The 24,108-nt window shown below is 48.1% G+C and overlaps 1 protein-coding gene, 1 long non-coding RNA gene and 1 pseudogene across 2 annotated transcripts in view; 1 reads left to right on the top strand and 2 right to left on the bottom strand.

Moving 5' to 3' along the window:
• LOC135268671 (uncharacterized) overlaps positions 1-19,184 on the top strand; it is a 55,813-nt gene extending 36,629 nt beyond the window's left edge. Inside the window, exons 3-4 of the long non-coding RNA XR_010337005.1 lie at positions 11,245-11,513; positions 18,512-19,184. This is a non-coding gene — a long non-coding RNA (uncharacterized LOC135268671). The remainder of the gene's footprint in view (positions 1-11,244; positions 11,514-18,511) is intronic.
• FBP2 (fructose-bisphosphatase 2) overlaps positions 11,080-24,108 on the bottom strand; it is a 39,974-nt gene continuing 26,945 nt past the window's right edge. Inside the window, exons 5-7 of the mRNA XM_012461962.3 lie at positions 18,392-18,529; positions 14,921-15,040; positions 11,080-11,493 (exon numbers count right to left, since the gene is read on the bottom strand). Coding sequence (XP_012317385.3) covers positions 11,299-11,493; positions 14,921-15,040; positions 18,392-18,529 — 453 coding nt within the window. The 3' untranslated portion in view covers positions 11,080-11,298. The remainder of the gene's footprint in view (positions 11,494-14,920; positions 15,041-18,391; positions 18,530-24,108) is intronic.
• LOC105729229 (homer protein homolog 3-like) lies at positions 19,504-20,614 on the bottom strand (annotated as a pseudogene).

Consider the following 24,108-nt stretch of genomic DNA (forward strand, 5'->3'; position numbering starts at 1 on the left):
ATGGAGCTCAGAGGAGATGGAGCTCTGAGCAAGATAACGTTCAGGGTATATGGAGCTCAGAGCAGATGGAGCTCAGTTCACATGGAGCTCAGAGCAAGATGGAGCTCAGAGCACATGGAGATCAAAACAAATGGAGTTCAGAGCAGATGGTGCTCTGAGGAAAATAGAGCTCAGAGCAGATGGAGCTCAGAACAGATGGAGCTCTGAGCAGGATAAAGTTCAGAGTATATGGAGCTAAGAGCAGGTGGAGCTCTGAGCAAGATCAAGTTCAGAGCATATTGAGCTCATAGCAGATGGAGCTCTGAGCAAGATGGAGCTCAGAGCGACATGGATCTCTGAGCAAGATGGAGCTCATTGCAGATGGAGTTCTGAGAAAGATAAAGTTCAAAGCATATGGAACTCAGAGGAGATGGAGCTCTGAGCAAGATAAAGTTCAGGGCATATGGAGCTCAGAGCAGATGGAGCTCTAAGCAAGATGAAGTTCAGAGCAGATGGAACTCAGAGCAGATGGAGCTTTGAGCATGATGGAGGTCAGAGCAGATGGAGCTCAGAGCAGGATGGATATCAGAGCAAGATGGATCTCAGAGCACATGGAGCTCAGAGCAAGATGGAGCTCAGAGCACGTGGAGCTCAGAGCAAGATGGAGCTCAGAGCACATGGAGCTCAGAGCAAGATGGAGCTCAGAACACATGGAGCTCAGAGCAAGATGGAGCTCAGAGGAGATGGAGCTCTGAGCAAGATGGAGCTTAGACCAAGGTGGAACTCAGCGCAAGATGGAGCTCAGAGCAGATGGAGTTCTGAGCAAGATAAAGTTCAAAGCATATGGAGCTCAGAGGAGATGGAGCTCGGAGCAAGATAAAGTTCAGGGCATCTGGAGCTCAGAGTGGATGGAGCTCAGAGCAAGATGGAGCTCAGAGCAGATGGAGCTCTGAGCAACATGGAGCTCAGAGGGGATGGAGCTCTGTGCAAGATGGAGCTCAGAGCAAGGTGGAGCTCAGAGCAAGATGGAGCTCAGAGCAGATGGAGCTCAGAGCAAGATGGAGCTCAGAGCACATGGAGCTAAGAGCCAGTTGGAGCTCAGAGCACATGTAACTCAGAGCAAGATGGAGCTCAGAGCAGATGGAGCTATGAGCAAGATAAAGTTCAGAGTATATGGAGCCAGAGGAGATGGAGCTCTGAGCAAGATAAAGTTCAGGGCATATGGAGCTCAGAGCAGATGGAGCTCTGAGCAAGACAGAGTTGAGAGCATATGGAGCTCAGAGCAGATGGAGCTGTGAGCAAGATGAAGTTCAGAGCACATGGAGCTCAGAGGAGATGGAGCTCTGAGCAAGATAAAGTTCAGGGAATATGGAGCTAAGAGTAGATGGAGCTCAGAGCACATGGAGCTCAGAGCAAGATGGAGCTCAGAGCACATGGAGCTCAGAGCAAGATGGAGCTCAGAGCAGATGGAGCTCTGAGCAAGATAAAGTTCAGAGCATATTCAGCTCAGAGCAAGATGGAGCTCAGAGCACATGGAGCTCTGAGCTAGATGGAGCTCAGAGGAGATGGAGCTCTGAGCAAGATGGAGTTCAGAGAAAGGTGGAGCTCAGAGCAAGATGAGGTCAGAGCAGATGGAGTTCTGAGAAAGATAAAGTTCAGAGCATATGGAGCTCAGAGGAGATGAAGCTCTGAGCAAGATAAAGTTCAGGGCATATGGAGCTCAGAGGAGATGGAGCTCGGAGCACGATGGAGCTCAGAGCACGTGGAGCTCAGAGAAACATGGAGCTCAGAGCAGATGGAGCTCTGAGCAAGATAAAGTTCAGAACATAATGAGCTCAGAGACAGATGGAGCTCAGAGCAGATGGAGCTCTGAGCACGATGGAGCTCACATCAAGATGGAGCTCTGAGGAAGATGGATCTCAGAACAGATGGAGTTCTGAGCAAGATAAAGTTCAGAACATATGGGGCTCAGAGGAGATGGAGCTCTGAGCAAGATAAAGTTCAGGGCATATGGAACTCAGAGCAAGATGGAGCTCAGAGCAGATGGAGCTCTCAGCAAGATGGAGCTCAGAGCAAGATGGAGCTCAGAGCATAATGGAGCTCAGAGCAGATGGAGCTCGGAGCAAGAAGGAGCTCAGAGAAGATGGAGTTCTGAGCAACATAAAGTTCAGAGCATATGGAGCTCAGAGCAAGATGGAGCTCAGAGCAAGATGGAGCTCAGAGCATGATGGAGCTCAGAGCAGATGGAGTTCTGAGCAAGATAAAGTTCAGGGCATATGGAACTCAGAGCAGATGGAGCTCAGAGCAAGATGGAGCTCAGAGCACATGGAGCTCAGAGTAAGATGGAGCTCAGAGCAAGATGGAGCTCAGAGCAGATGGATCTCTGAGCAAGATAAAGTTCAGGGCATATGGTCTCAGAGCAGATGGAGCTCTGAGCAAGATGAAGTTCAGATCAGATGGAGCTCAGATCAGATGGACCTTTGAGCATGATGGAGCTGCGAGCAGATGGAGCTGAGAGCAGGATGGAGCTCTGAGCAGATGGAGCTCAGAGCAAGTCGGAGCTCAGAATAGATGGAGCATAGAGCAAGATGGAGTTCAGAACAGATGGAGCTCTGAGCGGATGGAGTTCAGAGCAAGATGGAGCTCAGAGCAGATGGAGTTCTGAGCAAGAGAGAGCTCAGAGCAGATGGACCTCACTGCAGATGGAGCTCTGTGCAAGATAAAGTTCAGAGCATATAGAGCTCAGAGCAAGATGGAGCTCAGAGCAGATGGAGCTCTGAGCAACATGGAGCTCAGAGGGGATGAAGCTCTGAGCAAGATGGAGCTCAGAGGAAGGTGGAGCTCAGAGCAAGATGGAGCTCAGAGCAGATGGAGTTCTGAGGAAGATAAAGCTCAGAGCATATGGAGCTCAGAGGAGACGGAGCTCTGAGCAAGATAAAGTTCAGGGCATATGGAGCTCAGAGCAGATGGAGCTCAGAGAAAGATGGAGCTCAGAGCACATGGAGATAAGGGCAAGTTGGAGCTCAGAGCACATGAGCTCAGAGCAAGATGGAGCTCAGAGCAGATGGAGCTATGAGCAAGATAAAGTTCAGGGCATATTGAGCTCAGAGCAGATGGAGCTCAGAGCAAGACGGAGCTCAGAGCACATGGAGCTCAGAGCAAGATGGAGCTAAAAGCACATGGAGCTCTGAGCAAGATAAAGCTCAGAGTATATGGAGCTCAGAGGAGATGGAGCTCTGAGCAAGATAAAGTTCAGTGCATATGGATCTCAGAGCAGATGGAGCTCTGAGCAAAGCAGAGCTGAGAGCATATGGAGCTCAGAGCAGATGGAGCTCTGAGCAAGATGAAGTTCAGAGCAGATGGAGCTCAGAGCAGATGGAGCTTTGAGTATGATGGAGGTCAGAGCAGATGGAGCTCAGAGTAGGATGGATATCAGAGCAAGATGGATCTCAGCACATGGAGCTCAGAGCAAGATGGAGCTCAGAGCACATGGAGCTCAGAGCAAGATGGAGCTCAGAGGAGATGGAGCTCTGAGCAAGGTAAAGTTCATTGCATATTGAGCTCAGAGCAAGATGGAGCTCAGAGCAGATGGAGCTCTCAGCAAGATGGAGCTCAGAGGAGATGGAGCTCTGAGCAAGATGGAGCTCAGAGCAGATGGAGTTCTGAGCAAGATAAAGTTCAGAGCATATGGAGCTCAGAGGAGTTGGAGCTCAGAGCAAGATGGAGCTCAGAGCAGATGGAGCTCTGAGCAACATGGAGCTCAGAGGGGATGGAGCTCTGAGCAACATGGAGCTCAGAGCAGATGGAGCTCAGAGAAAGATGGAGCTCAGAGCACATGGAGCTAAGAGCAAGTTGGAGCTCAGAGCACATGGAGCCCAGAGCAAGTTGGAGCTCAGAGCAGATGGAGCTATGAGCAAGATAAAGTTCAGAGTATATGGAGCCAGAGGAGATGGAGCTCTGAGCAAGATTAATTTCAGGGCATATGGAGCTCAGAGCAGATGGAGCTCTGAGCAAGGCAGAGCTGAGAGCATATGGATCTCAGAGCAGATGGAGCTCTGAGCAAGATGAAGTTCAGAGCACATGGAGCTCAGAGGAGATGGAGCTCTGAGCAAGATAAAGTTCAGGGAATATGGAGCTCAGAGTAGATGGAGCTCTGAGCAAGATGAAGTTCAGAGCACATGGAGCTCAGAGGAGATGGAGCTCTGAGCAAGATAAGGTTCAGGGAATATGGAGCTCAGAGTAGATGGAGCTCAGAGCAAGGCAGAGCTGAGAGCATATGGATCTCAGAGCAGATGGAGCTCTGAGCAAGATGAAGTTCAGAGCACATGGAGCTCAGAGGAGATGGAGCTCTGAGCAAGATAAAGTTCAGGGAATATGGAGCTAAGAGTAGATGGAGCTCAGAGCACATGGAGCTCAGAGCAAGATGGAGCTCAGAGCACATGGAGCTCTGAGCAAGATAAAGTTCAGAGTATATGGAGCTCAGAGTATATGGAGCTCTGAGCAAGATAAAGTTCAGAGCATATTCAGCTCAGAGCAAGATGGAGCTCAGAGCAGCTGGAGCTCTGAGCTAGATGGAGCTCAGAGGAGATGGAGCTCTGAGCAAGATGGAGTTCAGAGCAAGGTGGAGCTCAGAGCAAGATGAGGTCAGAGCAGATGGAGTTCTGAGCAAGATAAAGTTCAGAGCATATGGAGCTCAGAGGAGATGAAGCTTTGAGCAAGATAAAGTTCAGGGCATATGGAGCTCAGAGGAGATGGAGCTCAGAGCACGATGGAGCTCAGAGCACGTGGAACTCAGAGAAACATGGAGCTCAGAGCAGATGGAGCTCTGAGCAAGATAAAGTTCAGAACATAATGAGCTCAGAGAAAGATGTAGCTCAGAGCAGATGGAGCTCTGAGCACGATGGAGCTCACAGCAAGATGGAGCTCTGAGCAAGATGGATCTCAGAGCAGATGGAGTTCTGAGCAAGATACAGTTCAGAGCATATGGGGCTCAGAGGAGAAGGAGCTCTGAGCAAGATAAAGTTCAGGGCATATGGAACTCAGAGCAAGATGGAGCTCAGAGCAGATGGAGCTCTCAGCAAGATGGAGCTCAGAGCAAGATAGAGCTCAGAGGAAGATGGACCTCAGAGCATAATGGAGCTCAGAGCACATGGAGCTCTGAGCAAGAAGGAGCTCAGAGAAGATGGAGTTCTGAGCAAGATAAAGTTCAGAGCATATGGAGCTCAGAGCAAGATGGAGCTCAGAGCAAGATGGATCTCAGAGCATGATGGAGCTCAGAGCAGATGGAGTTCTGAGCAAGATAAAGTTCAGGGCATATGGAACTCAGAGCAGATGGAGCTCAGAGCAAGATGGAGCTCAGAGCACATGGAGCTCAGAGCAAGATGGAGCTCAGAGCACATGGAGCTCAGCGCAAGATGGAGCTCAGAGCAGATGGAGCTGTGAGCAAGATAAAGTTCAGGGTATATGCAGCTCAGAGGAGATGGAGCTCTGAGCAAGATAAAGTTCAGGGCATATGGAGCTCAGAGCAGATGGAGCTCTGAGCAAGATGAAGTTCAGATCAGATGGAGCTCAGATCAGATGGACCTTTGAGCATGATGGAGCTGCGAGCAGATGGAGCTGAGAGCAGGATGGAGCTCTGAGCAGATGGAGCTCAGAACAAGTCGGAGCTCAGAATAGATGGAGCATAGAGCAAGATGGAGTTCAGAACGGATGGAGCTCTGAGCAGATGGAGCTCAGAGCAAGATGGAGCTCAGAGCAGATGGAGTTCTGAGTAAGAGAGAGCTCAGAGCAGATGGACCTCAGTGCAGATGGAGCTCTGAGCAAGTTAAAGTTCAGAGCATATAGAGCTCAGAGCAAGATGGAGCTCAGAGCAGATGGAGTTCTGAGGAAGATAAAGCTCAGAGCATAAGGAGCTCAGAGGAGACGGAGCTCTGAGCAAGATAAAGTTCAGGGCATATGGAGCTCAGAGCAGATGGAGCTCAGAGAAGGATGGAGCTCAGAGCACATGGAGATAAGGGCAAGTTGGGGCTCAGGGCACATGGAGCTCAGAGCAAGATGGAGCTCAGAGCAGATGGAGCTATGAGTAAGATAAAGTTCAGAGTATATGGAGCTCAGAGGAGATGGAGGTCTGAGCAAGATAAAGTTCAGGGCATATGGAGCTCAGAGCAGATGGACCTCTGAGCAAGACAGAGCTGAGAGCATATGGATCTCAGAGCACATGGAGCTCTGATCAAGATGAAGTTCAGAGCATATGGAGCTCAGAGGAGATGGAGCTCTGAGCAAGATAAAGTTCAGGGAATATGGAGCTCAGAGCAGATGGAGCTCAGAGCACATGGAGCTGAGAGCACATGGAGCTCAGAGTAAGATGGAGCTCAGAGGACATGGAGCTCAGAGCAAGATTGAGCTTAGTGCAGATGGAGCTCTGAGCAAGATAAAGTTCAGAGTATATAGAGGTCAGAGGAGATGGAGCTCTGAGCAAGATAAAGTTCAGGATATATGGAGCTCAGAGCAGATGGAGCTCAGAGCACATGGAGCTCAGAGCAAGATGGAGCTCAGAACAGATGGAGTTCAGAGCAGATGGTGCTCTGACGCAAATAGAGCTCAGAGCAGATGGAGCTCAGAACAGATGGAGCTCTGAGCAGGATAAAATTCAGAGTATATGGAGTTCTGAGCAAGATCAAGTTCAGAGCATATTGAGCTCATAGCAGATGGAGCTCTGAGCAAGATGGAGCTCTGAGCAAGATGGAGCTCATGGCAGATGGAGTTCTGAGGAAGATGAAGTTCAGAGCATATGGAGCTCAGAGGAGATGGAGCTATGAGCAAGATAAAGTTCAGCGCATATTGAGCTCAGAGCAGATGGAGCTCAGAGCAAGACGGAGCTCAGAGCACATGGAGCTCAGAGCAAAATGGAGCTAAGAGCACATGGAGCTCTGAGCAAGATAAAGCTCAGAGTATATGGAGCTCAGAGGAGATGGAGCTCTGAGCAAGATAAAGTTCAGTGCATATGGAGCTCAGAGCACATGGAGCTCTAAGCAAAGCAGAGCTGAGAGCATATGGAGCTCAGAGCAGATGGGGCTCTGAGCAAGATGAAGTTCAGAGCAGATGGAGCTCAGAGCAGATGGAGCTTTGAGCATGATGGAGGTCAGAGCAGATGGAGCTCAGAGCAGGATGGATATCAGAGCAAGATGGATCTCAGAGCACATGGAGCTCAGAGCAAGATGGAGCTCAGAGCACATGGAGCTCAGAGCAAGGTGGAGCTCAGAGCAAGATGGAGCTCAGAGGAGATGGAGCTCTGAGCAAGGTAAAGTTCATAGCATATTGAGCTCAGAGCAAGATGGAGCTCAGAGCAGATGGAGCTCTGAGCAAGATGGAGCTCATAGGAGATGGAGCTCTGAGCAAGATGGAGTTCAGACCAAGGTGGAGCTCAGCGCAAGATGGAGGTCAGAGCAGATGGATTTCTGAGCAAGATAAAGTTCAGAGCATATGGAGCTCAGAGGAGATTGAGCTCAGAGCAAGATAAAGTTCAGGGCATATGGAGCTCAGAGCAAATGGAGCTCAGAGCAAGATGGAGCTCAGAGCAGATGGAGCTCTGAGCAACATGGAGCTCAGAGGGGATGGAGCTCTGAGCATCATGGAGCTCAGAGCAATGTGGAGCTCAGAGCAAGATGGAGCTCAGAGCAGATGGAGCTCAGAGAAAGATGGAGCTCAGAGCACATGGAGTTAAGAGCAAGTTGGAGCTCAGAGCACATGGCGCTCAGAGCAAGATGGAGCTCAGAGCAGATGGAGCTATGAGCAAGATAAAGTCCAGAGTATATGGAGCCAGAGGAGATGGAGCTCTGAGCAAGGTAAAGTTCAGGGCATATGGAGCTCAGAGCAGATGGAGCTCTAAGCAAAGCAGAGCTGAGAGCATATGGAGCTCAGAGCAGATGGAGCTCTGAGCAAGATGAAGTTCAGAGCAGATGGAGCTCAGAGCAGATGGAGCTTTGAGCATGATGGAGGTCAGAGCAGATGGAGCTCAGAGCAGGATGGATATCAGAGCGAGATGGAGCTCAGAGCACATGGAGCTCAGAGCAAGATGGAGCTCAGAGGAGATGGAGCTCTGAGCAAGGTAAAGTTCATAGCGTATTGAGCTCAGAGCAAGATGGAGCTCAGAGCAAATGGAGCTCTGAGCAAGATGGAGCTCAGAGCAGATGGAGCTCTGAGCAAGATGGAGCTCATAGGAGATGGAGCTCTGAGCAAGATGGAACTCAGACCAAGGTGGAGCTCAGCGCAAGATGGAGGTCAGAGCAGATGGAGTTCTGAGCAAGATAAAGTTCAGAGCATATGGAGCTCAGAGGAGATGGAGCTCGGAGCAAGATAAAGTTCAGGGCATATGGAGCTCAGAGCAGATGGAGCTCAGAGTAAGATGGAGCTCAGAGCAGATGGAGCTCTGAGCAACATGGAGCTCAGAGGGGATGGAGCTCTGAGCAACATGGAGCTCAGAGCAATGTGGAGCTCAGAGCAAGGTGGAGCTCAGAGCAGATGGAGCTCAGAGAAAGATGGAGCTCAGAGCAGATGGAGCTATGAGCAAGATAAAGTTCAGAGTATATGGAGCCAGAGGAGATGGAGCTCTGAGCAAGATAAAGTTCAGGGCATATGGAGCTCAGAGCAGATGGAGCTCTGAGCAAGACAGAGCTGAGAGCATATGGATCTCAGAGCAGATGGAGCTCTGAGCAAGATGAAGTTCAGAGCACATGGAGCTCAGAGGAGATGGATCTCTGAGCAAGATAAAGTTCAGGGAATATGGAGCTCAGCGTAGATGGAGCTCAGAGCACATGGAGCTCAGAGCAAGATGGAGCTCAGAACACATGGAGCTCAGAGCAAGATGGAGCTCAGAGCAGATGGAGCTCTGAGCAAGATAAAGTTCAGAGTATATGGAGCTCAGAGGAGATGGAGCTCTGAGCAAGATAAAGTTCAGAGCATATGGAGCTCAGAGCAGATGGAGCTCAGAGCACATGGAGCTCAAAGCAAGATGGAGCTCAGAGCAAGATGGAGCTCAGAACAAATGGAGTTCAGAGCAGATGGTGCTCTGAGGAAAATAGGGCTCAGAGCAGATGGAGCTCAGAACAGATGGAGCTCTGAGCAGGATAAAGTTCAGAGTATATGGAGATCTCTTGACCTCATGATCTGCCTGCCTTGGCCTCCCAAAGTGCTGGGATTACAAGAATAAACCAACATGTCCGGCCATCTCATCATCTTTTTAAAATGCACCTATTGACATGGCCTTATTACTTTTCTTCTTTTGATGTGTTAATGGGTCCACCTCCCAGTTGCTGGAGCCCATCTGCCTAAAGTGCAGTTGGAGCCACCTCCTCCATGAATGGTCCCAGGCTCTCAGGGGGCCGGAGCTGCAGCGTGTACTCTTCAGGAATCCTAGAAAATAGAAAGAACAACTGAATTTCTCCTGAGACTGATGCCACCATTTAAACTGGAAAGGCAGTCAGGAGGGAGGGAAACCAATAGGAAGGCATTCTCAGGTAACTCAGGCAGAGCCCAGTGGATAGGCTTTGTGGACCCCGCCTGTGGAAGGGTCACCAAGGTATCATTCCACCAATGCCCTCAAACTGTTGATGAGTAGCCTCTGAGAATGAAACAGGAGTCCCAGCCTCTCCCCTAGTCCCCTGTTCTTGGCTTTGACATGCAGGGACCCACGGTCTCAGCTTCAAGAAGAACACGCATGAAGGGCAAATTGATCTTTCCCTGAGCATCTACCATGGGCACTGAACGAATGAGGGCAGGATTGAAGGTGCTGCCTCTCAGCTCTGCTTCCAGCAAGACCATCTCCTAATCTTGAGACTGCATGTGGCAAACTCACTCAATGGAGTATTCAAAAGATATTTCAAAGTGAGGATTTCCATTTGGATCTGTGGGCTATAAGTTTTAGATGAAGTGACTAGGAAAGCATTAAGAGCTCATTGATTAGAATCAGAATTCTTCCCAGAACAAAGAAAATCTTTGTTCCTTTTTGGGAAGGTGAAAAAAATTTGATTATGTAATAAGATTTTGCTGCTTCTGCTAAAGCTTCCAAGCCATGCTGGACTGAGGAACGCTGCGGCCTACAGAATGACAGCCAAGTTGCAATGTGTCTTTCAGTTGCATGCCCCACTCAGCCCAAGCTAAAGTGGGAAAGGGCAGCCTTGCTTCCTCCAGGGCCTTGCCTGGTCCCATCCCCACAATGCCTTCCCCTAACCTAATGAATTGCTGTCATGGATTTTTCCGTGCTGAATCATTCTTGAATTTCTAGGTTAAGCCTGACTTTATCCTGATGCATCTTTGTTTTAATTACTTCTGGATTTGATTTGTCAATCACTCAAGAATGTCCTTAGCTTCCAAGTCCACAGATATTCAGAACAATTCTTCCTAAAACAAAATGAGATTGCAGATACATAAGCCATTGCCTCCCCAATCTTAACATAATTTGGACAAGTGACAAGTCATTTAACCAGTGTACACCAGTTAGTCCCTAGAATAGATTGAAACATTTCCCCAGAAACTGAAAATACAAGGTAAGAGGTTGAGAAAAGTAGTTAATTTCTAAATATTCACTCTATTTAGTTTCTGGCTTTGACAATAAGTGACCCCATTTTCCATTCAAATTGTGATTGGTCATCCAAGTTATAGACTCCTAAGATAAGCTGAATCAAAAATTTCAGAATTTAATTGCCATGAGATTTCTGACTCGAGTTTATCCAAAATCAGACACAAATACTCTTCTAAGACATTAATTTGGAGATTTATATATGTGTGAGGAAAGAAATCAATCACTACAGGATAAGACACTAGGTTGAAATTTCAACTCAACCGAAACAAATTCTTTTTTTTTTTTAAAGATGGGGTTTCACCCTTATGGCTAGGCTGGTCTTGAACTTCTGACCTCAGGTGATCCACCCACCTCGGCCTCCCAAAGTGCTAGGATTACAGGCGTGAGCCACCGCGCCTGGCCTGACAAATTCTTAACTAATCTGTGTACTCTTTGCCCCCAAGCCTACAGCCACCAATTATGTGAGTTGACAATTACAACCATATTTGCTGCTGTTTCTGACAGAAGACAAGCCAAAGTCGCTCTTTCCACATGTGGGTTTTTATTTCTAGCCTTTCACATGGGGCACAGATTGCCTGTGGCTTCCAAATCTTCATGAGCAGTTTGTTGTTGCTCTTCTGTATGTGATTAGGTGGATTTGCCCTTTGGATTCTCATCACTATCATCTCTGTTTATCATTCCTTTAGGGTCTTTAGACAAGGTGCGAGACAAAGAGAAGAGAGCGTGTGGGGTCAAACCCGCTAGCTGCATGCCTGGGGTTTCTGCACACAGGTCAGATATTCCTGCACATCCTCTGGGGACCCCAGAATGAGGGGGACTCGCTGGTGAATTGCCTCGGGCTTTACATCCAGTACTGGCTGGGTCCCTGTGGTCGCCAAGCCTCCTGCCTGCTCAATGATGTAAGCCACAGGATTGCATTCATACAGGAGCCGGAGCTGTGAAGGAACAGAGGCAGGTGAGTAAACTCTGCAAGTGGCCAAATGTCCTGAGCCATGCCCCTAAAGCTGGAGGAGGAGTTTGCACAACTGAGCTTCCATCTGGCTACCATAAGTTGCACCATGCACCTCACAAGAGTGGGCCTGAGCTTGAGAGCCTACAGCAGGCCAGACGCATCAGATGGCGCTCATCCAGAAGCCTTGGGGGCCCCTCTGGCCAGATGGCTGAGCCATGTATCTACCCATCTTGTGATCCCCGTGCTTATGAGAGACCTGCCTCTTGACTTGGAGATAGGAGATCTAGGCACCTATTTCTTGATTCAACAATGAGGTAAACTGAGGCTGCAGGCCTGGGTAGAAGCCTTAATATGTGAGACCTCAAGGCCGGTAAGGAGTCAAGCTTGGATGGGATGGAAAGGTCACTTTGAGCATGCCACAGTGGCTGGGATTGTGTGGAGGAACTCCACATCTTAAGCTTTGACATCACTAACTAGTTTGTTGGGGTTTCAATGGTCTTGTCTTTTGCCCCTTAGATTAAGTGAAACCCCATCATTTGCACTTCCATAGCACTGTACGTCCCCTCTGGTACCACTCATTACATTGAGGCCTCTTTAATGCCTGGCTTCCTCCTTAGCCTGCTGTCTATCCTAGTTGGTCACTGTACTATCTCAATTCTCAGCAGTGCCTGACACAAAGAAAATGTGTTCGCTCATGCCTTTAATCTCAGCATTTTGAGAGGCTGAGGCAGGAGGATTGCTTGAGTTCAGGAATTTGAGACCAGCCTGGGCAACACAGTGAGACCCCATCTCTAAAAGAAATTTAAAAATTAACCAGGTATGGTAGTACATGCCTGTGATCCCAGCTATTCAGGAAGCTGAAGTGGGAGGATCAACTGAGCCCAGGAGTTCAAGGCTGCTGTGAGCTGTGATCACACTACTGCCCTCCGGTCTGTGGGACAGAGTGGGACCTTGTCTCAAAAACAAAGTGTCCAAGCAAGGCCACTGTGTTTCCTGCATGAGAGCTCCCAGAAATCAGCCTGAATCCTGCTTGCCAGTCTCTGCAAAAGACCCAGGGCTGAGCCTGTTCAGAGGAAGGAAGGCCTTCTCTAACCCTCCCGCAGGCACGCGAGAACTGGCAGGAGGCTCCCTGTGTCCTGTGAGTATGTGGTGAATTGAAATGAATGGGGTTGGATTGAATGGACTTTTCAAGTCTATTTCTATGATGTTGTCATGACCCCCAGGCCTGATACATGGCACACACCCCATCACATTAGAATCAGGGTGTGGTTCTGGCTGGAGGCACTGCTGCTGTGCACGACCCAGTATCATCTTCTTTCTCCCCATTGGTACAACCTGTGTAACTTCCCAAAAAGTTCATTTTCTATTATCAGCTTACAAAATGGTCAACCCAGCTGTTTGCAGCCTTTCCTCGCCATTCTTTCCTTCCAGTCCATTTTGGTGATATGTTTAAACTACTTTGAGAAACAATCATATATTATAGTAAAATTTTTCTGTTATATATTTATATATTATTGTATTATATCATATTATATCATATTTTTTCTATTATATATATTAAGGAGAGGAACACAATATCTTTGGTCTAGGCTGGAGATCCAGGCATTCAGGAGAACGTAGGTGAAGACTCTTGGAGGTATTTCCTGCAATTTTGGTCAGACAGTGTAAGGTGCCCTCACCCAGACCTCTGGCTCTTGAAGTAGCGGGTGCCCAGAAGGGTGTACAAAAGCTGTGGTGCATGCAGGCTGTATGCGGGTGGTTCATTCTGTCCTTCATCACCCACAGGAGGGACACTGGAGGTCAGGCTGTCCAGGACAGTCTAACCAGGGAGACCCTCACCTTGGCAGCTTGCAGCGCTCAGCATTTTCCTCCCCCTTTATGGCGATGGGGATTTGGGGCATCAGACAATAAAGTCTCAGATTGTAATCAATTACCCTGTTGATTCAAATACTTCAACCAAAAAAGCTCAGCATTTGTGCATATGTGCTTGTCTTGGAGCCAAGTTATTTTTGCCATGACTTCAGATGCCCTGTTGTAGGAAATTTAATACCAAAATGGGCAGGACTTCATGGAAACTTGGCCTGCAGGCCATGTGACCTATATTCTCTCTGCAATTAAATCTACACAGCTATACAGATGCAGGCACACACAGGATGGGAGTGTGTACATGCACACACAGACACACACACACAGATGTTTTAACAGAACTCTCCGTATGAGTGGTAGTTACGTGCAGCGAACACAGATCTATCTATGGAGCAACATGTGCTTACTGGACATGCGCATGTGATCCCATGTGGGTATTTCTGACTCATTTATGATCATTTGAATAATCAGTAATAATCCATCTTCATGTTCTCCCTGATGTAACTGAGTATGTGACCAGAGTGGTTCTATCTAAGAATTTCCATGTCTTCCACTCGTCTCAGTTAGTATGATAGTACTCCATAGCGCTTTGCTTTCCTTCAGCACCTCTGCTGCAGGCTTATCAGTGTTGTTAGTTCAGTGGGTGAATACACCTGGGCTAAGCACTCACATGAAGAGAAATGCCTGATACATCAACCTATGAACATCTTCTCTCTGGCCTCACGTGCTGTGTTAGATCTCTTAGCATGGCTTTGATTCTAAGCATTCCAACAATTCAAATCTCAAGGCAACTCTGCGTGACAGAAAAATGTGTGGCTGGTTGTTGGTATGTCAGAGAAAATAGAGGCCTTTATTTGATTTCACTACTTATCTATGATTTCTGTGAGTGGCTAAAAATCAGATGCATTTTTATGGGAGGTTCTGTTCAAGATAGCTGGATCATAAGGTTCTCGATTGATAATACAAGTATTTTCAGTTTTGCATCATTAAGTTGCAATCAGACCTGCCAAGAACTACCTTTCCAGATATATTGGCTGAGTTCTGAGCAGAAGTTCTTATTCTGGGGACTGGAAATTTTCTAGGGGATACGTGGGTGGACTCATGGTATCAGTGAACCCCCTCAATGTGTAATGTGTACGTAATGTGTATGTTTACATGCATTTGTTCTTGGAAGTATGTTGATAAGTTTTATTAGGTGCCCCAGGTCCATGATCACAAATCAGCTGGTGCTGAAGCTAAAAGTCAGGTACACCCTGTGGAAAGTCAGACACACAGCCGGCTCACGGTGAATGGTGGGTGTGGGACCAGAGGGCAGAAGATCAGTGAGAACCACCAGTCACATAACTTCAGCCTGTCAGCCTTCTCCTTCTCGAAACCTCCCACAGCCTGGAGACTCAAGGGAAATAGAGCTCATTTTTCCTCCCTTGCCCATCTCCACACAGACATGCTACAGAGCAGTGCAGTAGCCAAACAGCAGGCATGAGAGGAGGGAGTCCCCCCTCCTCCCTGACCAGATGCACAGCCAGTGGACAAGGGAAAATTACCTTGCCCTTAGGGCTCTTCTGGTTGGCTGGGTACATGAAGATCCCTCCATAGACCAGGGTGCGGTGCACGTCGGCCACCATGGAGCCCACATACCTGGCCCCATAGGGAGCACTGCCATCCTAGAAGACAGAAAGAGAAGAGACAAGATCCAGTGGCTTTCAGGATTAGCCAGCACCTGCTTGCGGTCAGAAGTCCAGTTGATGTGACCTCTGCATTCCTGATCCCCTATCCTCCACCCACTAGTGCAGGAATTGAAAAGATTATGTAATTGTGCATTTCATTCATTATGAGCTCCTCAAACCTCATCGTGTTACTGGACTTACTAAATGTAGGACTGCCTAAAGTACGAGACAATATCCTGTAGCAATCTTAAAAGAAATGGAACCCTTCTGTGCCTCAGCTTCCCCATCTGTACCTGCCTCCAAGAGTTGTTATGAGATAAAAGGAGCTTTTACACATAAAACATTAGAGCAGGGCTTAGCACAATGTCAGCTATTCTCATTATCACCTTGAAACATCTCCAAATAGTAATTACAATGAACATCATTATATTCTATTGTCTTCTAGTTGCATGCTGTGAAACCACATTGTAGGCAAAATTTACCAAGCCTTCTGCTATTTTAGTCATTTAGCACTTTATCAGACCCAAGATGAAACACCTCGGCCTGACTTAACAGTGAAGTGAAGAAGTGAAGTTCCAGAATTCTGTTTTACCAGAAATCCCACTTCTAGGAACACCTTCATATCTTTTTTTTTTTTCTTTGAGACAGTGTCTTGTTGCCCAATCTCGTTCACTGCAACCTCCTCTTCTTTTTGGATTCAAGTGATTTTCATGCCTCAACCTCCCGAGTAGTTGCAATTACAGGCACCCTCCAACCACACCCAGCTAATTTTCATGGTTTTTGTTTTTGTTTTTGTTTTTGTTTTTGAGACAGAGTTTCGCTTCACCAGGTGCCAGGCTGGAGTGCAGTGGCGTGATCTCGGCTCACTGCAACCTCTGCCTCCTGAGTTCAAGCAATTCTCCTGCCTCAGTCTCCTGAGCAGCTGGGACTACAGGCACACACTACCATGCTCAGCTAATTTTTGTATTTTTGGTAGAGACAGGGTTTCACCATGTTGGCCAGGATGGTCTCGATCTCTTGACTTTGTGATCCACCTGCCTCGGCCTCCCAAAGTGCTGGGATTACAGGCGTGAGCCATGCCTGGCCAATTTTTGTATTTTTAGTAGAGACAGTGTTTCTCCATGTTGACCAGGCTGTTCTCAAACTCCTGACCCTTAAGTGATCTGCCCGCCTCAGCCTCCCAAAGTGCTGGGATTACAGGCATGAGCCACTGTGCCCGGCCTTAATTCTAGGAATGCCTTCTTTTTTTTTTTGAGATGGAGTCTTGCTCTAATGCCAGGCTGGAGTGCAGTGGTGCAATCTCGGCTCACTGCAACCTCTGCCTCCTGAGTTCAAGCGATTCTTCCACCTCAGCCTCTCGAGTAGCTGGGACCACAGGCACGTACCACCATGCCCGGCTATTTTTTGTATTTTTAGTAGAGACGGGGTTTCACCATGTTGGCCAGGATGGTCTCGATCTCTCGACCTCATGATCCACCCGCCTCGGCCTCCCAAAGTGTTGGGATTACAGGCGTCTAGGAATGCCTTCTAAGGGAATTTTCAGATCAGCAAAGACAAGGTACAAAGAGGTTCACTGCAGCATCATTTATGGAGTGAAAAGCTGGACACAGCCTAAGTGTGGAACAACCTGAGAATGTTAACTATGTTAATGTTAGTTATAACATTAACTATGTTATGGTACAGCAATGTGCTTTTGAAGAATTTTTGCTGACTAGGAAATGCTCATGAAATAAGTAGAAAAGCAGGTTTAAAAACTGTTTCCAGTTGAATCACATTTGATAGCTGTGTAAGCAAACTTGCAGAAAACAAACCCCAGAGAAGTGTATCGAGATGTTCACGGTGGGTTTGAGGGTGGGGTGTCTTACACGTGGATTTTGTTTACCTTTTCTGGTTTTTGGTGTCTTCCATGTGATGTGTTATCCAGGAACACAATTTTTATATTTGGGGAAAACATTAAGTCATAAAATCAAAACATTTTAATGCAGAAAGAATCTTTCAGCAGACACACAGTGAACTATCAGGAACTAGAGATGGAACCCATATTCCTAAGCTCCTGGTTTTGTAGCCCGGAAGGACTCAACATAACAGAGAGAGGTGTTTCTACTCTTCAACTTACCTATGCTCTATAAAGTAAAGCTGTGAGACATCTCTCAGTTATAGATAGATAGGTAGATAGACAGACCAACAGATAGATAGATAGATAGATAGATAGATAGATAGATAGATAGATGATAGATAGATATTAGATAGATGATAGATATTAGATAGATGATAGAGATATAGATATTAGATAGATGATAGATATTAGATGATAGATGATAGAGAGATAGATAGATAGATAGATAGATAGGTGATAATAGGTGAGAGGGAGGGAGGCAACAAGGGAGGGAGGGACGGAAGGAGGGAGGGATAACTTAGATGGTTGTAATTTGGGGGAGGAGAGCAAGGGCCTCTGAAGGTGTGGGGTATGACTTGGCCTTGACTAATTACATGCATTCATTTATACAACACTGGGGAGAGACATCTTTGGCCCACATCTGCTTATCATGAGAGCTTTCTGAGAAAGTTGGCCATAGTTTTAGCAGAAAAAGCCCAGGAAACTTCACCAGAGAGTTCTCCACCACAGCAATGCTCCTGCTTAATCTTTGCATCGAACAATGGCAATTTTGCAAGAGTTTTGACAGAAAATCACTACAGTCCTGATTTAGCCCCTTCCAACTTCTTTTTGTTTCTCCTTAATCTTTAAAAACCTTTAAAGAACACCCATTTTCCATCAGCCAATAACATTAAAAAGCCTGCCTTGACGGGGTTAAATTCCCAGTACCTCAGTTCTTTACAGATGGACTAAAGACCTGGTATAAACCCTTATGAAAGCCTCTGAACTCGATAGAGCTTATGTTGAGAAATAAAGATTATATTTTATGTTTTTAGTCTCTTTTAATTTCATTTTTCCATGAACTTTTTGAAGTCCTCTCCCGTAATTATCTCTTTTATAAGCAAATGCAACTTAGTGAGTGAATCTATAGTTTGGAGCTTAGATTAAACAAATGACTTAAGAGAGGATCTGGCCTCAGCTCTGAATTTTGTAAATGTGATTCTGCCTTCTTTACAGAGAATGCATCCTGGAAAAACTCACATGTAAAGATAAGTACTACCTTAGAAGGTAAATTTTAGCTATATACAATACTGAATTCGTAGGAAGAAAGGCAGAGTCCACCATCTTCATACTGACTACAGCCATCAACAGTGGCTCCAACCTCTTTTGGCAAAGCCTCTGAAGCCACCACCCAAACAGGACCCCATGGGGCCAGCATTGTCTCTGCCACCCGCCTGGCTTTCTTCACTCACCTCAGGGAATTTCTTTTTCTGCACATATGCAGTGGTGGCCGCATCAAAATACTTGGCATAGCCCTCATTCAGGCTGTAAATCTTTCCTTTCTTCTTAATCTTGACATCTTTTTCCACCAGGATAAATTCACCAAGAGCCTAGCAACATGAAGAGAGATGCCAGGAAGAAGAGAGAAGCCAGGAAACAGAAGCCAACTGCATGATCCCCACAATCCCCACAATCACAGCAGGAGAAGATGAGGACCTGCTGGCAGAGCCGGGGCTTGGCTGTGGTCACTCTGAGCCTGCCCTGTGGTGTTTTCATGACTGGTGGGAAGAACAGGGATCTTATGGAGTCCACACAGGAAGCTCAAGCAGTAACATAGCAAGCAGGAAGACAACTAAAAGGGACGAAGCCCATGGTCTTCTTTTCCTTTTCACCTTCCACTGTCAGTGAGGCTCCTCATTTATGAGCAACCTGACTGTGTGTATCTCCCAACTTCTCACCTATAGATTAATGTTTTCAGGAAGACCAGCCATCAACAGTGAGAGGAAGAAGTTACATTGTCGTATGAGGGATGCATTTTTTTTTCATGCTTAGAAATGTAATCTGGGGATCTAGAAATTCTACACAATGAGAAGCTCAAAAACAGCCCCCATGCTGTCAACAGCCAGAGCCAGCTGGGGCCCACCCCACCCCGGCCCACCCGGGACCGAGTTGGGAGCCCCGGTCCCTTGCCAGGATGAATGGGCCCAACTATGCCGCCTGCAGCCTGGCCCGCATCCCAGCCCGGAAGCGTTCATAGAAAACCAGCCCCGGCAGGGCGCGGTGGTGGCTCACGCCTGTAATCCCAGCACTTTGGGAGGCCGAGGCGGGTGGATCACAAGGTCAAGAGATCGAGGCCATCCTGGTCAACATGATGAAACCCTGTCTCTACTAAAAATACAAAAAATTAGCTGGGCATGGTGGCGCGTGCCTGTAATCCCAGCTACTCAGGAGGCTGAGGCAGGAGAATTGCCTGAAGCCAGGAGGCGGAGGTTGCGGTGAGCCGAGATCGCGCCATTGCACTCCAGCCTGGGTAACAAGAGCGAAACTCCATCTCAAAAAAAAAAAAAAAGAAAAAACCAGCCCCAGCTCAGGGTGCAGCCTCAGCCAGCTGGGCCAGGCCCTCACGCAGCTCACTCAGCTCGAACAGCCTGACGTTCAGCAGCTGTGCCGCCCGGCCCACCTCGGCCCATGCCCGCTCCCATTCCGCCCGCGCGTCCTCCAGGCTGCGCTCCAGCTCCGCGTTGCGGGTCTCCAGGTCCTGCACCTTCTGCTGAGTCTCCTCGCGCTCGGCAGCCTCTGGGGCCTCTCGGGGGCCCCCGAGTCTGACTCTTCAGGGTCTGGATCTCCTGATCCTTGGTTTGTACCAGAGCTTTCAGCTGCTCCAGCGACTGGCCCTGGCCCGGCCCCTCCTTCTCACTGGCCGGGGTCACCTCTGAAGCTGCCTGGGCCTCCAGCTCAGCCACCCGCTGCCGCAGCCGCTCAGCCTCTGCACGCTGAGCCTCCAGCTGCTGCCTCCACTGGGCTGCGGCCGCGTTGGCCTCTCGCAGGGCGCCCGCCAGCTTGTTGTTGCTGTCCTGCAGCGCGAAGAACTCGGCCTCCCACTGTACCTCGCCCACGGAGCCCTCGGACAGCATCTTCTTGAGCCGCTCGTGCTCTGTGGGGCCGGGGGCGTCAGCGCTCTGACTGCGGAACAGTTTCTCCTCAACTGGGCCGTTGGCACTGACGAGGGGGCTCGGGGGCACCTGGTGGGAGGCGAGCCCCAGGGCTGGACTGGTGAGCTCCCCGCCATCCTGAGATTTCTCCCTGGCCAGCCTGGCTGCTTCCTTCACTTTCTGGAACTTCTCGGCAAACTGTGTCAGATGCCGTTCAGAGGCAAAGCCGAGGCCGTAAACCGTGTTGGCGCGACTGTCTGCCCACTGCCCGAACTTCTGGGAGGTTTTGGTAAAGGTCATGTTGGGAGTGACAGTGCTGTTGATGATGGCCTTGGCGCCCTCGATGCTGATGATGCGGTAGACATTTCGGGTGGCATCGTAGAAATAGGAGACAGTGAGTGCATGCTTGCGCGCCGGGATCCAGTTTCACTTGGTAGCCGGGTCGATTTGGAACACGTGCGCCAGTGTGCTGAAGATTGGCTGCTCCTGGCTGTGGACATTGGTCAGGTTGGGCTGGGCAGGCTCTAGGGGGCAGCCAGAGAGGTGGCAAGAGCCGCTGATTTGGCCCCCTGCTGGGTCGGCGCCCCGCGAGTGTCCAGGCGCGAGGTGGGTGCGGCCCCCGTGGTGCTGAGTCCGCGCAGCCGGACGCCCCGCTCGCTCCCTGGCTCCCGGGCCCGCGCCGTCCGCGCCACCTTCCTCGCCGCCCACGTCTTTGTCTCGAGGGATGCATTTTTTTTCTTTTTTTTTTAATTGTATTTTAGGTTTTGGGGTACATGTGAAGAACATGCAAAATTGTTGCATAGGTACACACGTGGCAGTGTGATGTGCTGCCTTCCTCCCCTTCACCTATATCTGGCATTTCTCCCCATGCTCTCTCTCCCCACCTTCCCACCCCCCGCTGTCCCTACCCTATTCCCCCCCAACAGACCCCAGTGTGTAGTACTCCCCTCCCTGTGTCCATGTGTTCTCATTGTTCAACATCGGCCTATGAGTGAGAACATGAGGTGTTTGATTTTCTGTTCTTGTGTCAGTTTGCTGAGAATGATGGTTTCCAGATTCATCCATGTCCCTACAAAGGACACAAACTCATCGTTTTTGATGGCTGCATAATATTCCACGGTGTATATGTGCCACATTTTCCCTGTCCAGTCTATCATCGATAGGCATTTGGGTTGGTTCCAGGTCTTTGCTATTGTAAACTCTGCTGCAATGAACATTCATGTGCATGTGTCCTTATAGTAGAACGATTTATAATCCTTTGGATATATACCCAGTAATGGGATCGAGGGATGCATTTTAACCATTAATTTGCAGTGCAGTTATTTTGTTTATGTTACTGATCAATGGTAGAAACCATTCACAGTTTCTGGTATCCACTCTTATCTGGGGAGAAGAGGAAGTCCTTTTCATCAGAAACTGTGTTCACTCGGCATAAGGAAAATGTTGGTAAAAATCTGAAGGAATCCTCAGACATATTAACAAAACTGTCCCCAGTCCCTCTGCAGTCCCCCTGTAGCCACTGTGGTCAATACCTGCAGGACAGCTCTCAAATACCCCTTTATCTAGTTCTAGTGACATCAGTCACTAAAAATGTGATCAGCTTGTGGCAGATATCACCTTAAATGCTGGTGTCTGTCTAAGTCCCTAGGAGGAAGTTCAGAGCTTGGAAATCAGATCTGCTTTGATTAATGTCAAAGATTTTGAGAAAGTGAAAAACTCCACAATGACAGCTCACACCTAGCAGCTAGGCCAGAAGTTTCCCAAGAAACATCAGAGCTATTCCTGAAATATAAAGAGGCAAGGCCACAGAATGACTCCACATAGCAGAGGTGTTGCTATGAGAAGTGACACTGTCTGTCCAAAACAAGACAGTGACAAGGAGACTCAACAACAGAAACAACTAAACAATCCTCTCCTGCCTAACACGAGTGACAACTGCTTCTATATCAAGGACTTCAATCTCCCTTCCTCCTAGATAAATGTTATTAAGGTAACTAGTCATAATTGCACCCACTTACAGACAATATTCAATCCAGACTGACCCTCTCTTCCTCAAATCCTCTTTAGAATCAGAAAGCAAAACCCCAAGTGCTACAATAAGCCCATTTTAACTCCCTCCTCATGGTTCCTCTGCAGTGCCTGCTAAATCTAACTTCTTCTTATTACAGGTGCACAAGTGGTGGTCTTTTGCTCATGAGCTTTAACTTGCTGTCGGCGTCTGTTGCTTTGGAGCAGGCCAGCACTGATTTCTACTCCTGAAAAGTGCCCTGGCTTCCTTTGAAGAATTAACTCTACTCATTGGATGCCAGTCTAGGAAGGCTCATATCTGGGCTTCTTGTAGGCCAAGGTCAGTCATGTGCCTTAGCTTGAAAATGAGATACCCCTCCCTGGGATTTGAAACCTGAGTGAGAGGCACAGCACTGGGGGTGGTATCCAGGCTGGACTGGCCAGGTTGTGAGACCACTGCTGCGCTTCCTGCTTCCCTGTCCTCTAGTCCTGCCCATTCCCAGCCAAGGTCCTCAACTTTCCCATCAATGCAGTGACTCCTTTCACTTAATTGACCCAGGATCAATTTTGCTCTTGCTCTTCAGCAAAGACCGTGGAGATGCACAGCTGTCATCTGAACAGTGGCACTCACTCTCCATCTGAGCAGAGGAGCTCATTCTGCATCAGTGAGTGAAAACGTCTTGCATTGATTCACTCCTGGGGCTGGGACTGGGGCTCTCAGGCCCCAGGAGTTTTGTTTACACAATTGTATTAACTTGGAAAATGTGTTCTTTGGTCTGATTGCATGGTCACCAACAACCACTGATTTTAAATATGAGCTCTCAAACACTCTGTTCCCCATCATCAGACACCAGATCCTTGTCACTGAGAAACAACAGCTCCCATTTGAATGAATGCCTTGACAATGAGCTTTATCCACAATAGGGAGTTGGTTAACAGGAGGTGGTCTCTCCGTGCCTGAAGAGTATGTGTGTTCTGACAAAATCAAATCACCAGCCCTGTAAACCCACAGACCTCACAGGCTCAGTTTGACCCACCAGGGAATGCTGCCTTCATAAGCTGCTGGCCGCCCTCTACGGCATTTCTGTGACAACTGCCACCAGCTACTTCCGCTGGACATCAAGCAAGCACTAAGCTGTGTGCACTGGGTCTTTGCTCAAATGTCCTTTTTAGTAGGGTGATGTGATCCAAAGGGGTTTCAGGCTAATACACAGAGACCAGGAAAGAGTATGCTATTGTTCATCTCTTCCTTCTGCCATGTTACCAAGCTCTGGTGCCCACCTATGTCCAGACTGGGCCCTGCTGTCATGTTTGAGGGCAGAAAGCAGAGGCTCTGTCTGTGCCTGGGAACCCTTGAGTTAGTTCCCCGAGTCAAAGCACCTCCCATTGCCTTTAGAACTGCTCAGGATGTTCCTTTGCTTGTACTCAAGAGCAATTGTGTTGAAAATTCAGTGTGGTGGAGTAGCTACACCACAGACTGCCAGAGCGTGACTCCTGACTCTGGGCAAGTTACCCTCTCTACACCTCACTATCCCCATCTGAAAATAGGAATAATAATAGGACATACCTCATAGGGCCACTGTGACATTTAAATGCATTAATAGATAATAGATGTAAATTCCATAGGAATTCCACTTACATTCCTACCACTTATGAAGAATTATCTAACTCTTAGCTGTTTTTACAACAACTTTAGAAAGGACGCTTTATTGTCTGAGAGTAATATTTGTAAGACTTAGAATTTCTCAGGGGTTGCCAGCTTCTTTGAACATAAAAGGAAATTGGGGCATTAGCAAACTGACACAGCAATGGATCTTGGTCTAATAGGTTTAAGGTGCAGAGATTCTGTTTGAAAAGTTTCTGGGTTTCCATACTGTAAACTCTGTTTTGTGAGTTAACTCTGTGCCATTTTGAAATTTTGCAAATCCCTCTCTCCACAAATAGGCACTAGCATGTGAACTCCACAAGGACTGGCATATGTATCCCATCAATGCTCTATCTCCACTCTCTGGAATGGTGCTTTGAGACAT

This window comes from Aotus nancymaae, unplaced genomic scaffold (genome assembly GCF_030222135.1).
Source record: "Aotus nancymaae isolate 86718 unplaced genomic scaffold, 86718_ANA_hifiasm-v0.15.2.pri h1tg000041l, whole genome shotgun sequence".
NCBI classification, from domain to species: domain Eukaryota; kingdom Metazoa; phylum Chordata; class Mammalia; order Primates; family Aotidae; genus Aotus; species Aotus nancymaae.